Genomic DNA, 16,608 nt, shown 5'->3' on the forward strand with positions numbered 1-16,608 from the left:
TGGAAAATGGATGATTTAGTTTGTTTAAAACTGGTGGTTCGATGATAATATGGGTGTTTAATATTTGGTAGAGATGAGCTTCGTTTAGGGGTTTCAAGTGTAGTACTAGAAATGGTTTAGTTGATATTTCTCGCCAAAGTATCCATCCCATTCAGTACAGCTCTGGGGCCCAATCTGATACTGGAATAATTTAATCTAACCATAACAAAAGCCAATCTAGTAATTTAAAGTTGAAGATTGATACGTAGTCTCACAGTTGAATTTGTAATTTTGAGATTTGGTACCCTCTTTTTTTCGCGTTTTAAATTGTTTTTTACGCGTTCCTGTCAATTAGACTACCATATCCGGAAGGTGTGAAGATGACCAAATTTAATCCAACCTAATAATAAACACTTGTGGGATTATACATTCGCTTGAAATTGGTAACCAGAATGAAATTGCATTGCAAGTACAGATACATTCGAAAAAGGTAATGAAATGGGCTTAATGGAGGAATGAGGTACCAGTATACAATTTAGAAAATTTCACATCTCATCTCATCAAGTTTGTTTCAAGTATTCATCAATGACAGGTGAAACACGTCAAGAGTACTAGCTAATTTTCACAGTCGAGTGGTATACCTGGGTACCATGTCTCAAGTCTAGATCATATCAATCTTTTGATGACTTGAAAATCAGTTCCTTTCGTAGCAATTGCCAGCTTTAAAAATTGTAAGCCCTAGTTGTTACTAACCATTACTACAAATTTTACCCACAACTGTACAGCCTTCTATCTCCTATTAGATTAATTAGTCAATCCGTATGTTTAGGCCATCCTACACCATTCAAGGACAATAAGGATCGTTCATCAAGTGACGTAAGATCAATAGATACATCTCTTCGCATAGAAAAATTTAACCGTGTCATTGCTATATCAACCAGGGGTATACACTTACACTAATTAACCAGAAATTACAGACAAGATGAGATTATACTTTCTTTATTCAAATACGATGGAACATCATAGAAAAATATAGAATTTCAACATATAGCAAAACAAAGACAAAAGAAATATCAAATAGAAGTATCAAGGAGCTGATTCCTCACAAAAGAACCATAAAGACAAGACCAACTAATCCAGATCTAATCAACATATTAGCAGACCCTTCATAAGTAGAAACCTCAGCAGGTGTACTTGAAGCAGGCTTAACAACTTCACTTGTTGTAGTACCGACTTTTGTAACACCTTCTGATACACTAGTGTATTCAACAGTAACAACTTGTGTAACCTAACTTGTAGTGGTGACTTCTTGACTACTTGAACCAACATTTTGTGCAACTCCAGCGGTTTCACTAGTACTTTCAATAGTTTTTGTAGAACTTCCAGTGTTGGAAACAGCAGTTTCAGAACTAATTGGACAATAAGTAGTCAATGTAGTGACAACACCTTCTTGAGTTGAAGTGATAACGGTAATATGAGCACTGGATTCAACTTGGGAACATTTATCTTGAGAACAAGAAGTAACAGTGACAATAGTAGTTTCAGGTTTAGAAGTTGGACAATATGTAGTATATGAAGTAACAATATCATCTTCAGTCACAGTGACAACGGTAACTTGAGCTGTTGTTTCAACTTCAGTACATTGATCCTCTGAACATGAAGTTATAGTAACAATTGTTGTTGTATCTTCAGTGAGGATTGTTGTAGCAGTACTAATTCCATTAGATGATTCAGTTGAAGTTAATGATGAAATATCAGATTCACTGGATGTTACTTCTGCATCAATTGTATAACTCAAATCCCATGACATTTCACCTCTTTTGACAATTCTCTCATTATTCAAATCGACAATGGTCAGATGCACCAAAGATGTAAACCCCTGTCCTTCACCAATAACTTCACCACCAAATTGAACAATAACAACATCAGCAACTTCAATGTTAAACGTAAATGAAAGATCAACTGAATTGTTAGCATAAGAAATACTGACGTTGTTCATAGCCACATTATTAACATAAACAACAGCGTCGTCATAATTGAAAACATTTGTTTGATTTTGAGAACAAATAACTGAAACAGAATTCCATGGACCTAAAGCACCAGGAATTGATAATTCCCATTGTGGTTGACCATTAACCAATTCACCACTCAAAAAAGGTTCTGCAGTAGGTGAACTTGATGAAGATGAAGTGGAAGATGAGGAAATCATAGATTCAGAAGAGGTTGAATTGGACACAGTTGGAGCAATGGATTGACTTGAGCTGAGTGAGGATAAACTTGCCGATGGAGCAGTTGAAGCTGATGTTGGTGGAACTATATCACTTGAAGTGGATGATGAGTCAGTTGATACAGAGTTTGAAGTTCTCTCCGAGCTATATGTGGAAGGGACTTCGGTGGAAGCTGAAGTAGCAGGTGAGCTGGATGATGTGGTAGTAGCATCACTTGAGCTTGAAGATGAGGATGAGCTGCTAGTACTTGGAACATTTGAAGTTGACGTTGTTTCACTAGACTCAGGTCTAAATTCAACTGTAGTAGTGATTGGATCTTCTCTATGAGTACAATAGCCAGCATCATTCCAATACCTCCAGAAACTCATTGTGTAACATGAATCATATTCACTCTTATCAAGTTGCAAATATTTCAGAGTCAAACGATCCGTTTTGCACGAGTAAGCATATAGGTAGTTTGTACCCTTATAGGTGATCAAAATACCCAAATTGTAAGCGGCCATATTGTTTTGAGCAGAAGTGACAAATCCCATAACACCTTGATGTAAGTTGACCCAAATTTGAGAATCAGGAGTTAAAACAGCAGTTGCCATATCAGTACCTGTGATTAATCTAATATCAGTCACATCTGATTGATCAGAAGTAAAGTTTAGGAAGAAATATGTAGTGTAGTTGGTTGTGTCAAAATGTTTATCATCCCAAGAAATAAAATCCATATCAATAGGATTATTGGTTGCTGTTGGATAATGGTAAGAAGTTGTAAAACAATCAGTAGTTTCTCCACCAGGTGAATAGGAGTAAGTGAATGATAAATCAGTCGTGACAGTATATGTGGTTCCAGTGTAAGTTTTTGGTGATGAAGCTGTTGAAGTTGATGATTTAGAGCTAGTAGATGTTGCTTGAGTAGTTGGAACACTTGGTGAAACTGAACTTGAAGTTGTAGTGGATTCAGCAGTTGAAGTTGGACAATTTCCTAAGTATGAACAACCTTGAATACTAGTATCAATAGTGTAAGAGTCAGTTAAAGTCGTTGAGCATCTTAAAGTACCAGTTGGTTCCGTGGATAAAGTTTCACAAGCAGCCAAAGCAGAAGAGACATAACCTCCATAATATTTCCAGAAAGTCCAGCCACAATCCATACAAGGTGTGTAATAGTTAATGAAATCAGTATCATCATCACACAAACAAGTTTTATTGTATGGACCAGCATATGTATTTTCGGAGTTCAAAGAGCATTCAGTACCAGCAATAATCAATAAACCACAAGAAGCATGGCATGCAATAGTAGCACAGTCATCATCAGAAGCAGCTAGTGCATAAGCTTCTGGGTCTGGATGACCTATAGCAATTGCTTCAGCATAAGCATCCGCGTAGGCTTGAGCAGCAGCATATGCTTGAGGATTAGCATGAGCCCATGGAAGGGCAAGAGCATCAGGAGTTGCAAAAGCTTGAACGAATGTGGTGACAACTCCAAAAGTAAATAAGAAACGAATGGATAATCTCATACTGGAATATGGATTTATAGATGATAGGTGGATATTAACATTCAAAACATATCAGATCACGAAACACCGTCCCTTTTATATTAATTCCAATCTGGAGAGAATGCTGGCTTGCATGGTATAAAGTTAGACACCCTTTTTATCATAAGGTAAATATGTCTGCAACATTACCGTTATGCGCTCCCCAAAACAACAATGTAGATCTATCGTTGATGAGCTCAAAGATGATATTCAGGGCTTAATGGTTTTTGAGTGTATGGCTGGGTGTTTAGATGCTGAAGGACCAAAGTCTCAGGGAATTCTATCGGTGTATAACTTATCTATATGGACCAGTTAGATTTGAGCTCCTCAACATCAACCAAGAGCCTAGACTGCTTCTAAAGCGATAGCACGTTAATTGAGCCCATATGATAGTTTTCTGCAAGAGTTGAATGGAAATTTGACACAACAAGATCACGCTGAACAATCAGATCCAAAATTGGGTTCAACTCAACTGGAAGAAACATCAATCACCTGAGCAGCAGAAGACACAACAAATAACAAGCACCATCTTTTGGCATTCTATTGATTATTCACCTTCTGAGGATTGAATCATTTTTGTCTATAATTAAAGTGACTTTCGCTTGTAATCAGGATAGAGAACACTAGTGTTTGTGTTTTTGCGTTCAAAATAAATCACAAAGAACTTCGCGAATTTTGTCGCGAATCTGATCTGTATTTTGGGTCAAGAACAAAGCCTATCCATTAATGTAGTTGTATTCCACTAGAGTGAAGTTCTACAAGCTGGAAAGAAAAACGTATAGTAAGTCATAACATTGGTATAGATCTATTTAACACAAAAAGCCTTCAACACTGCGAAGATTCAAGAAGATAAAACACAAGACTGATAATTTAAACGAAGTCGAATAAAATGATCAATCTACCATTAACTGAGAATATGGCAAGAAGAAAAAAAGAATCTGATAAAAAAAGTCAGCCTGTGTAATCCGATTACCAATCTGACGAGAAACAAAACTCAAATCAAATGAACAAGAATGGGAATAAGACACCAATGAATGAACCAGCAATCATATTAGCAGCAGCATCAAAGGTTGAAACAACATAAGTAGATGAGCTTAAAGAACCAGTAGATTCTTGTTGCTTAGTGGCAACGCTAGATCCTGTACCAGCAGTAGTATCTGTAGTGATTTTTGAAGCCTCAGATTGACCACCTTTTGTAGAAGTGACAATTTTAGTGACAACATCAGTTGAATCAATTGAACCGTATGTAGTATAAGAAGACACAACACCGTTTTGAGTAGTTGTCGCAACAGACACCTTACCAGTAGATGGGACAGCAGTACAAACACCATTAGCACATGAAGTAACAGTAACAATAGTTGTAGTAATACCAGTGGATTCAGCATGACTTTTTATGGAATCAACACTAGTTGAAATGGTTTGGTAACCAGTAGGAGTAGTTGTTAATGGACAGTATGTGGTATAAGATGTTACAACACCATTGATTGTTGTAGTTGCAATAGATACTTGAGCAGTTGATGGAACTTCTGAACATTTGTTTTCATCACAAGATGTGACAGTAGCAACCGTGGTTTTTTGTTCAGTAGTAGTCAATGGACAATAAGTAGTGAATGTGGTAACAACACCATTGTGAGTAGATGTAACAACAGTAACTTGAGCAGTTGATTCAACTTCTGAGCATTTGTCTTCAGAGCAAGAAGTGATTGTAACTAAAGTAGTTGAAGGTTTGGTAACAACGTCTGTTGAAGTACCGTTAGCATAAGATGCTGAAGAGGTTATTGATAAACTGGATGAGATTGATGGAACGGAGTAATCACTAGAGACAGTACTCTCAGAGATGGATGATAAGCTTGATGAAACTGATGAGGAAACACTTGAAGATGTTGAGATAGCACTTGATGAAGCTGATGAGACTGAAGATGCATCAAGAGTAATTGTGTTACTTAAATTCCAAGATTGTTCTGCCCTTTTGACAACTCTTCTACCATCTGGAGTGGTAATGGTTAAAGTAGCTAAGGCCGTGAAGCTTGAACCACCAACAATTTGACCACCAAAATCAATACTTAATTCATCCGATTCATCAACAGCGAAAGTGAAGGAGAGAGTAACTGAGTCATCAGATACTGACACTGTAACATCACTGACAGTTTCACCGTTGACCAAAACTTTAGCATCATTGTAGTTGAATGACTCAGTTTCATTCTTTGAAGCAACTAAGGAAACAGAAGTCCATGGACCAAGAGCAGCAGGAATGGCTAATGACCATTGTGGTTGACCGTTGACTAGCCCACCAGTCAATTCAGGCTCAACTGGTGATGATGAAGCTGGTGATGAAGAGGAAGATGATGATGATGAGACTGATGCTGATGAACCTGAAGATACGGATGATGATAATTCTGCAGATGAAGATACAAATGAGCTAGTAGATGAATCTATTGAATTGGTGAAGCTTGAGCTTTCAGAAGATAAAGCATCAGTTGTAGCAGAAGAACTTTCAAACACACTAGAGCTTGGTTGACTTGAAACCTCTGAAGATGTTCCTGATGAGATTGAGGAAGAGTGAATGCTTGATGATAGATCAGATGACACTGTTGAAGAAGCAGCAATCGATGAAGCAAATGATGAGGAACCAGATGAAGTAACTGAGGAAGCAACTGAAGAAAGTGAAGATTCCACTGAGCTGGATAGAGCAGCAGTAGACAAGCTTGATCCAATTGATGATGTGGATGAGGATGGAACAGATGAAGCAGATGCGATGGCTGTAGGTCTGTATTGGACAGTTGTAGTAATTGGATCACTTCTATGGGTACAGTAACCAGCATCATTCCAGTATCCCCAGAATCCCATTCTGTAACATGAATCATATTCACTCTTATCAAGTTGCAAGTACTTCAAAGTTAAGCGATCAGTTTGACATGAGTAAGCATATAGGTAGTTTGTACCTTTATAAGTGATCAAGACACCTAAATTGTAAGCAGCCATGTTGTTCTGAGCAGAAGTAACGAAACCATAAACACCTTGTTTCAAATTAACCCAGATTTGAGAATCTGGAGTCAATACAGCAGTTTTCATATCAGTCCCGGTGATCAGCTTGATATCGGTAACATCATTTTGGTCTGAAGTGAAATTCAAAAAGAAATAAGTGGTGTAATTGGTTGTGCTGTAATGTTTATCATCCCAGGAAATGAAATCCATGTCAATAGGATTGTTAGTTGCTGTTGGATAATGGTAAGAGGTTGTAAAACAATCAGTTGTTTCTCCGCCTGGTGAATAAGAATAAGTGAATGACAAATCAGTGGTGACAGTGTAGGTGGTACCAGTGTATGTGGTTATTGATGATACTGTTTGAGCGCTTGAGCTAGATACTGCAGAGCTAGCAGAGCTTGATGTGGAGCTTGTGATTGCAGATGATGAGGATGTGCTTGAAGTGATTGATGTAGAAGAACTTGTTGATGATGGGATGTTGGAAGTGGTGGAGGATGATGAAGATGAAGTTGCCTTTGAAGTATCAGTTGGGCAGTTTCCTAAATAAGAGCAGCCTTGAATACTGGTATCAATAGTGTAAGAATCTGTCAAAGTGGTGGAGCATCTCAATGTACCAGTTGGTTCCGTGGATAGAGTTTTACAAGCAGCCAAAGCAGATGAGACATAACCACCGTAATATTTCCATAATGTCCAACCACAATCCATACATGGAGTATAGTATTGTAAGAAACTAGAGCCTGAAGAGCAAAGACAAGTTGTGTTATAAGGACCAGCATATGTGTTTTCAGAGTTTAAAGAACAATCAGTTCCAGCAATAATCAACAAACCACATGAAGCATGACAGGCAATGGAAGCACAATCATCGGCTGAAGCAGCTAAAGCATAAGCTTCGGGGTCAGGATGAGCAATTGCAACAGCTTCTGCGTAGGCATCAGCGTAAGCATTAGCAGCAGCATAGGCTTGGGGATTAGCTTGAGCCCATGGAAGAGCATCAGCTTCTGGAACAGCAACAGAAGCAGCTAATGTAGTGAGTACCCCTAATGAAAGAATGAAACGAATGAATGATTTCATATTGATCTATGAAATTCCGGTGGATAAGAGGTTGCTCTATGTAAAATGTGTCAACAAGATTGTGGTATATTTGGATCTACCTCGCCCTTTATATATTATCAATACTCCTTCTTCACCGTTAAAGCACGCACATTGGCGTATCGTACAGTTTAAACAAACACGATCGACACCCTGACCATGAAGGTTGACACAAGTGATCATGAAAATGCAGCTTCTATGCGTTCAAAATTCAAAAATTTGAAGCTAACCGCGTTTTCACCAAAACAAAGCTCGAATCAATCCAATTTCATAGGCGTTTGAGCCAAAGTCACAACTTCTGTGAGCAACAAGACTGAAGAAAGCCAATCAACTCAAATACCTTCTCCAAATCGGCTTGGACTAACACAAAAAACACCAGCTAGCCACACAAACGTGCATTAAGGATTCTGGGCTTTATTATTTCGTAAACGAATTCGGAAGGGTGTCCATTTTCTCAATGTGAAAACCCATCTTGGAAGTTCTATGTTGTAGATTGAATCTGGTGGATTGGCTGCTGTATTTTATGGTGTTTAACGGATTTTAAAATGAAAACACCTTCTTGCTGAAAAACAAAAGTCAAAGAGTTGTAAAGACGATTGAACGTTTGAGTCTGGATATTTGATGTAATATATGGAGCTAGAGGGTCTCTCTTATATACAATATTAGAGCCTTAATAAAGTGTATCATTGATCATAGTTGACGTTTGGGTACCATGAGTAAGTTGGTCCTTGATCTTGATTGATTTCGATATCGCCGACAACTTGCTCACCCCTAAAAGTTTAAAACGTAAAGCAGAGCATGAAGCTGCCTTGAAAATTTGAAAAGCATATAGCTGGGTTTGAAAATCAAAGCATGATGTGTTGGAACTTGGTAGGTATCTTATCAAAAGTTTCTGATCCGTCTTGTGGAGTTTAACTATTCTTCCATGTTCACATTCCAAAGTTTAGCTAGAAATTTTCGAAGGAAGCAAAGGCAGATTACGTGTCAATAGATTTTGTCACGCGCTGTTTGGCAGAAGTTGGGATTATATTAATATTACCTGATCTATATTCGCTACATTACTTTGCGAGCTGCAAATGTATCTCAGTGAGCTCTTTTTCAACATCTAAATAAGTATCATAATCTTTTGAACATGGCATATTTATTAAAGTAAAAGCGGCCATGTAGCTATATACTGTATAGAACGTCAACAACTTGACGGAGTCAGTAGAAAATAAACATTGATGTTGCTTTTGAAAGTAGAAGCATTTATCAAAAGAACAAAAAGAAGAAAAAACTAAAACAATTCACCATACATCATGGAAATTAAATGCATAACAACGCCATCAAAATAGCACCAACTGATCCAGCCAGTTTATTAGCTACTGCTTCAAAAGTTGAAATAACTGGAGTGGTTGAGGCTAATGTAGATGCACCCGTTTTGGTGGTGGTAGCAGTAACTTTACTAGTAACGTCTTCTGGAGCCTTAGTGGTTTGTTTATCCGTGGAAGCTTTGGTTGTTAGCGGAGTAGTAGTTGTTAATGGACAATAAGTGGTGTATGAAGTAACAACCCCATTGATGGTAGTGGTTGCAATGGACACTTGAGCAGTTGAAGGGATTTCAGTACATTTGTTTTCATCACAAGAGGTAACAGTAATCAATGTTGTCGAGCCATGGGAAACAATAGCTGTGCTTGTAGTGCCATTAGTGTAACCTGAGAATTTAGCAGATGTGCTTGAAGCAGCTGGATCCAATGCTGATGGATCTTCTTGACCAGATGTTGCACCACCTGGAGCTGGAGAGCCCGATGTATTAGCATCTGAGTTTGGAGCACTTGGTTCGCCATTTGAATTACTTGGGACAGCAGAAGCTTCATTTGAGCTTGGTGCATTTGGCTCATCTGCTGAGCTAGTTGGAGCTGTTGGGGCTTCCTCTGAAGTTGGAGCGGCAGGGTCTGTTTGTTGGGTTGATGGAGCAGCTTGAGTGGATGATGGAGCATCTGAGGTTGGTGCTGCTGAGGTTGGTTCTGCTGAAGTTGGTGCTGCTGAAGTTTGATCAGGGGAATCCGTGGTCTGAGCAGTAGATGAAGTTTCAGTTGGACAATTACCCAAGTATGAGCAACCTTGAATACCAGTATCGATACTATAAGAGTCTGTCAAAGTGGTGGAGCATCTCAATGTACCAGTTGGTTCAGTGGATAACGTTTCACAAGCAGCCAAAGCAGATGAGACATAACCACCATAATATTTCCACAAAGTCCAACCACAATCCATACATGGAGCATAATATTGTAAGAATTTGGATCCTGAAGAGCATAGACAGGTAGTATTATAAGGTCCAGAATAGGAGTTTTCAGAATTTTGAGAACAAGCTTGACCTTCAATAATCAATAATCCACATGAAGCATGACAAGAAATGGAGGCACAATCATCGGCTGAAGCAGCTAAAGCATAGGCTTCTGGATCAGGATGAGCAATAGCAACAGCTTCAGCATAGGCATCAGCGTAGGCATTAGCAGCAGCGTAAGCTTGAGGATTAGCTTGAGCCCAAGGGAGAGCGATAGCTTCTGGGATAGCAACAGCTGAGACTTTTGAAACGAGCGAAGCTGCAAGAACTAATGGAACTGAAAAGCGAGTGGATAATTTCATTGCTACTGAACTTATTTATGAAGATGAGGAAACATGGTTGGTTCAAAAGTTGATATAATGGGAATGAAAGGATATTTAAACCTGCAAGAGCTATCCAAGTCAACTTCTGAATCATTTAATGTAACTTTAACTTTCAGAAAGGGTGCTGAGCCCTAGTTCTGAGTTTACGATAACCCCCTTTTTGTCCATGATGCAGCTTTTTCTGGTGTGATATGTTTCATTTCTTTCAGGGTGTTTCTTGGTGTTGTTTTGGTTGTGTTCAGTTTTTCACGATCTCGTAGATTTCGGTGATGCTGAAAACGAGGTCAAACTAAAGAAAACCAGTGACATTTCAGTGAAGTCAAGGGCACGAAGCATTGACTAAAGTTTGATGAAAGGAAAGATCGAAGTCGTATGTATTTGAATTCGTAGCATGCTGTCTTCAATGAAGTGGCTGCTTGACTATGCTCACCTAATACTGAAGTTTCAACGTATCTTGATTCAAGTCAGTGTAATATCAATCTTTTCACCCGTGAAAATGCTACAAACGAGCTGCCCAGCTGTAAATAAAATATATGTTTATGAATTTAAATAATATGCAAACGTCTAAAAATACGAACTGTATAACCTCTAGCCATGAATAATTTGATATGAAGTGTAAGCCATTGAACAACCACCAATGATAACCAACACCACATCAAGAATTTGACCCCATTTATCACCTTGAGCACAGCTTTTAAAATGTAACAATGGAGGATACATATACACTAATGGGATACATGCAAAACAACCAACAAATGAAACAAATTTATCCAAATCATTAGCACCAAACCAAGCAACGTTCATACAAAACAATACAAATACTGTTCTGAATAAATTCTTGAACCATTTCACTTTTGTATTGAATTTTCCTGATTTTGATTTTTTGAAGATTCTTTTTTCAATTATACCAATTGCTGGGAATAATTGTAATGGTGTTGATAATAAAATGGCTAAAGAGTAGAAAAATTGAATCAAGTTGACAAAGAAATTGGTCTGTGGCAAGTTTAACAAAATAACTGTTTGGATATCTTCACCATATGCTAGATACCCAATTGACGCAATGACAATCATCAAAATGGTGATCGTAATAAGAACTAAACCCAAAACTAATGGGAATTTTTCTGGATGTCTCATTGAGTCTTGCACTGGGATGATTAATCCAATACCTTCAAATGCAAAGATTGCAGTACCTATGAATAATGAAAATTGAGATTCGTTAACGATTAACTCAATTGGTTTGGTCCCATTGTTGATGATTTCTTTGGAGGTGAAAAATAAAACAATGAATAAACCTGCAAAGATGAAGAAATTAGCCATCAAGGAAGGTAATGATAATTTGGAAACATTTCTTATAAATGATAGTGGAATAAATATAAGAGTTTGTAACAAGAAAAACATATCAGGTTTAATATTCCAATTTGTAACATTGTTGAAGAAAGCTGTTAGATTCCCAGTTGTGAAGATGATATAAGCACAAGCAAATCCAATTTGGGTTAAAACTAATGACATCAAGATTAAAAATTTCATCCAAGGACCATATAATTTCCCACCAATATCACCAAATGAAGACACTTTTGCAGCATTTTTCGAAGTGACTAGGATATAATAACAATAATAGGAATAAACACCAAATATTGCCAACATCCCTATACTGAAAAATAACCCACCATTACTGAAAGCTTTTGGTAAAAACAATACCCCTGTACCAATAAATGATTTCAACATCAACAAAAAGGCCTTCATGGTGGATGTTGTTCCCTTAGCTTCATATCTTATCTTATTTGTATTACTTTGTGTTGGAATCAATGGAGTTTCTTCATTCCAAGAAACAGCTTCAGAATCGCCAGATTGATCAGTATAGTTGAAATCATCATCAAATGATTCACCAGCGAAATGACCATAAATGTATAAAAACTCCATAAAGTTTTTAGTTAAAAATGGAACTTTTCTCAATTCTTCATCATTTAAAATTGCGCGTTCTCTAGCTTTATTCACTATGAACTCTCTTCTAAACCCACCAGGAACATTTAAGGCACTTGCGGTGGAGCCTCGTCTATTTTCAAACAAATCACCTGAAGACTTCACTTTCTTCAAAGGTTGATTACTATGAGGTTGTCCTTTTGATTTTAATTCTCTTGTTATATCACCACCTTCTGTATGTAAACTATCGTTGAAATAAAGATTTGCTGTATTCTTTATTATATCTTGATCCTTGTGATCTGTAGCAAATGAAGGAGAATCAGCATTAACCAAAACATGGTTACTCGAAGTATTTGAAGTTGAATAGACTGAATCTGGTCTCAAATTACTTGGGGTATTTAGGGTATTACCTCCACCGGCGACAGCACCATTCATTAAGAAGGATCTGGCTCTTGGTGAATCATCTGGCATCACTGGTGAGCCTAACCTCACTGTAGACAGTCTTCTTGAAGCTTGTTGAGAGATTGAACCATAGCTGCCACCTGCACCACCCACTGATAAGTTTTGGTTATAGTTTTGTCTTTTGCTGGCACCTTCGATGTTTTTTGGGGTTGATGTCATCGTAAGACTAAGTTATGGTATTGGTAATGGATAGGATGAGATCAATGAAAGTGGGATGAAGATGGTTGTTGTTGGTTGTTGTGATTTGTTGACGTTGATGAGATGAGTTTGTTGATGACTACGTTTTTTTCTTATCAATTTGAAATTCGCGAATCGTGATTTGTGACTGATCGGTCAGTGCTGATAGAGGATGACACAATGCTTGATTAGGGCTTGAAGAGCTGAGATGGGGGTCGATTAGTATTTAGATTCTTCATCTATCATCTATCCCAATAAACTGTTGATGGCTGTTGATCTTAATTATAAACCTGTATTATCCTTCGATTTTGCTATAAAACTATGAGGAGATTGAGCTTTGGTTTCGCCGTATGTCTCGATTCAGAATCATGACCGAGCCCAACAGAGACAAATAACCAAAAATACAAAATATAATACCAGACCACCCATTAGAGATGTGGTAGATTCAACTGATGTTCTAGAATCTACAAGGTTTTTAGCTCTCTAGCTTCTCATCAATTGACCACATGTTCATCATACATTTTCTCGAGTATTTAGCAACCACTCTGGAGCATTCTCGGGATCTATCGTTATCGTTCTCTTGTCAAAAGCCTATAATAGTTTGTTAATTTCCATAATATACCAATCACGAATATGTCACTTACCTCAATCAATAATTCAACCAAGATTCTACCACCTCTTGATCCAGTAAACCTTCTATACTCTTCAGAAACACTGATGGGAAATAGTTAGTATCAATGACAGTGCTTTTGAATCAATCCATACTCACCTTGCAAGGTTCCAGCCCTGCAGCCTTCTCAAACATCCAATAACAGTTCCTGTTCTATGTCTCCCCATCCCACAACACACTAATAATGGATAGTTATTCTTATTCACTATGATATTTAATGCTTGTATTATACTATTCTCAGTCAGCCCATCCCATGGGTTATTATCACCACCGTCTGGATTAATACCAGCGAAATAAAGATTGATTTTTTCCTCTTGAACAAATTCAATAAATTCATCAATTGGATCTTCTGAAGCAAGCCATACTATAGTTTTCAAATGTAATTCTTTTAAAAATTCGAAATTGATATTTGATGGTTGCCCACTTCTATAAAGTTGTCTCTCAACTGGACAAAAATTCAATGGAGGTACTATTCTTAATGATGGTGGGTTTTTAATTGTTATTGTTCTTGCATTAGCCTTTGTGTAATGTTCTTCTTCCAATTCTTCATCGACATAATCATGTTCGTCCTCTAAATCAGTATCATGGAACTGTTCATTTATTTCAGCCATCTTCACTACCAATATCTTTATAACTATTCCAAAGTTTATAGATCTCGTTATTCCCATTGAATTTTCCTCATGTGCTCATTTTCACCAAAAATTCCATGCCCTCGGAATGAGGTCTTAACTATGAATTAAATATCACGTGCTTGGGAACCCCGAAACTATCAGATTTCCGCGAATTTCTTGAAAAAGATTACACGTTTGAAGTATAAACACCACCGATTGATCAATTCAAATCAAGATATATATTCCAATTGAAACGTATCAATCATGGCTCCAAAAGCATCCAAACAAAGTAAGGTCAAAGCTGCTGCTGTCAATGCCTCTGCTGCACACTCTTCATCATCTACAACCGCTGTGGTTCCTACAAATGCTATAGCAGAATTCAACAATTCGATTGAAAAATCTATTCATTCATATTTTGAAACTTTAACCCCAAGATTAAAACTTATTGATATCTTTCTAGCATTTTTAGTGATAGTAGCACTTGTGCAATTTGCTTTCGTTATATTGGTTGGTAGTTTCCCATTCAATGCGTTTTTAGGTGGTTTTATCTCAACTGTTGGTCAATTCGTCTTGACAGTTTCATTACGTTTACAATCTGTCCCACAAAACAAAGAATTTTTCAAAAGAATTTCTCCAGAACGGTATGTGTTCCTCGCTATTCTGAAGTAGGTGATATAATACTAACTATTTTTTAGTGCTCTTGGAGATTACATATTTGCAAGTTTGATTCTACATTTCATCATTTACCATTTCATCAATTAGATATTGCATGGAATAGATATAATTTATTTTGGAGGGAGAGCAATATACAATCTACTATAAATATTGGAAATGAAATTGTAATTTGGAACAGTAAAACTTTTTTTTGAAATATTTCGCACTATATAATATGGAAATGATGGAAATTGTGATCATGATAAATTGACACCAGAAAGTGTAACAAATACACATAACCACTATATATAATTAAAAAGATGAAAAAACATTAAAAAACAAATACTTAAATAGAACAACCGAACTGAATGAATTAAAAAAAGATGAAGAACACGCATATCGACATGCTTCACAACATTATGCCATGATAAACCAAACTTCAAAGTATCAGTAACAAAGTTGACAAAATAAATCATAAAACAACCAAAGAAAAACACGCACACGTACACAAAGGATTAATCAAGAAACAAAACACTAGAAATATCTCAAGCAATAACACAACAGCCACCGCCAGATTCTTTGGCACCATCATTACCTTTAACATTTTGTTTTCTTGCATTCGCACTTCCATTAGTCTTCCCTTGAGAAGCACCACCAGCTTGAGCATTGCTTGAAGTTGCTTGGTTTTGAGCACCACCATCAACACCACCTTGAGATGCCACTGCGCCTTGTTTATTTGAAACAGTATTGTTCAATCCAGAACCATTAGCATTTGAATCTTTACCTGATGAATTTACACCACCATCAATTTGACCACTTGGTACTTCATTATTTCTTATTCTAATCTTACGAACCAAATCGAAGAATGCACGATCAACATTGATACCTTGTTTAGCACTAGTTTCCAAAAACTCACATTGAAATTGTTTTGCTAATTTTTCACCTTCTTCATAACTCACACTTCTCTCTTCTGTCAAATCACTTTTATTACCAACCAATAAAATTGGAACTTCTTCAGTTTCTTTAACTCTCAAAATTTGTTGATAAAAAGTTAACAACTCATTATATGATTCCCTTTCAGTAACTGAATAAACTAATAAAAACCCTTCACCTGTTCTCATATATTGTTCTCTCATTGCACTATATTCTTCTTGTCCAGCAGTATCCAAGATATCTAATAATGCAACTTCATTATCTATAGCAACTTGTTTTCTGTAAGAATCTTCAATAGTTGGATCATATTCATCAACAAAATGTGATTGAATAAATTGAATAGTTAATGCGGATTTACCAACACCACCACCACCAACAACAACTAATTTATATTCTTTTACTGTATGATTCTAAAGAAAATGTCAATAAAGGTCCATATAGTCAGGTAGAGGAACAACAAGTTGTGGTTTATATGTCTTTTCTTTGTCTCTTGCTCTCTATTGTTTCCAACAATCAAAAATCATACGTTAATCAAAACAACAGAACCAAACCCACATGCCATCGAGTCAATTCAAGATAGCCTTTATATTCAATTGAAAAAACACCGAGGTTTCAAATATTGAATCCTTTTAAAAGAGTTCCATGGAAAAAAAAATTCATAAGATAACAACATTTCCTCAACTTGCATTCCCTCAACTATCACTTAAAGATACTCACTTTTGCTGACA

At 36.9% G+C, this 16,608-nt stretch overlaps 6 protein-coding genes across 6 annotated transcripts; 1 reads left to right on the top strand and 5 right to left on the bottom strand.

Annotated features, from left to right (window-relative positions):
* Window positions 1–1,081: 1,081 nt before the first annotated feature.
* Window positions 1,082–3,712, bottom strand: WICANDRAFT_65739 (uncharacterized protein; the record flags this gene model as incomplete). Its single annotated transcript, XM_019183978.1, has 2 exons — window positions 1,082–1,267; window positions 1,307–3,712. The coding sequence occupies 2 exons, from the start codon at window positions 3,710–3,712 to the stop codon at window positions 1,082–1,084; spliced, it is 2,592 nt and encodes an 863-aa protein (XP_019036064.1).
* A 5,015-nt stretch (window positions 3,713–8,727) lies between these two features.
* Window positions 8,728–10,606, bottom strand: WICANDRAFT_98115 (uncharacterized protein). The gene has a single exon (XM_019186632.1). The coding sequence runs from the start codon at window positions 10,430–10,432 to the stop codon at window positions 9,110–9,112; it is 1,323 nt and encodes a 440-aa protein (XP_019036065.1). The 5' UTR covers window positions 10,433–10,606; the 3' UTR covers window positions 8,728–9,109.
* Window positions 10,607–11,041: 435 nt separating this feature from the next.
* Window positions 11,042–12,625, bottom strand: AVT4 (Avt4p; the record flags this gene model as incomplete). The annotated part of the gene is made up of 1 exon (XM_019180814.2): window positions 11,042–12,625. A coding segment is annotated over one exon (1,584 nt), but the record flags the coding sequence as incomplete, so codon positions are not given.
* Window positions 12,626–13,525: 900 nt separating this feature from the next.
* On the bottom strand, window positions 13,526–14,293 carry OCA1 (putative tyrosine protein phosphatase OCA1; the record flags this gene model as incomplete). Its single annotated transcript, XM_019182507.1, has 3 exons — window positions 13,526–13,603; window positions 13,657–13,726; window positions 13,782–14,293. The coding sequence occupies 3 exons, from the start codon at window positions 14,291–14,293 to the stop codon at window positions 13,526–13,528; spliced, it is 660 nt and encodes a 219-aa protein (XP_019036067.1).
* Window positions 14,294–14,557: 264 nt separating this feature from the next.
* OST2 (dolichyl-diphosphooligosaccharide-protein glycotransferase) lies at window positions 14,558–15,055 on the top strand (the record flags this gene model as incomplete). Its single annotated transcript, XM_019186032.1, has 3 exons — window positions 14,558–14,582; window positions 14,667–14,934; window positions 14,989–15,055. The coding sequence occupies 3 exons, from the start codon at window positions 14,558–14,560 to the stop codon at window positions 15,053–15,055; spliced, it is 360 nt and encodes a 119-aa protein (XP_019036068.1).
* Window positions 15,056–15,762: 707 nt separating this feature from the next.
* On the bottom strand, window positions 15,763–16,281 carry RAS2 (Ras family GTPase RAS2; the record flags this gene model as incomplete). The annotated part of the gene is made up of 1 exon (XM_019180728.1): window positions 15,763–16,281. A coding segment is annotated over one exon (519 nt), but the record flags the coding sequence as incomplete, so codon positions are not given.
* Window positions 16,282–16,608: the final 327 nt, after the last annotated feature.

Source organism: Wickerhamomyces anomalus, assembly GCF_001661255.1.
Source record: "Wickerhamomyces anomalus NRRL Y-366-8 unplaced genomic scaffold WICANscaffold_8, whole genome shotgun sequence".
In the NCBI taxonomy this organism is placed as follows: domain Eukaryota; kingdom Fungi; phylum Ascomycota; class Saccharomycetes; order Phaffomycetales; family Wickerhamomycetaceae; genus Hansenula; species Hansenula anomala.

Coding starts and splice junctions, on each gene's coding strand:
- WICANDRAFT_98115 (XM_019186632.1), bottom strand. CDS start 10,432: ATGAAATTATCCACTCGCTTTTCAGTTCCATTAGTTCTTGCAGCTTCG.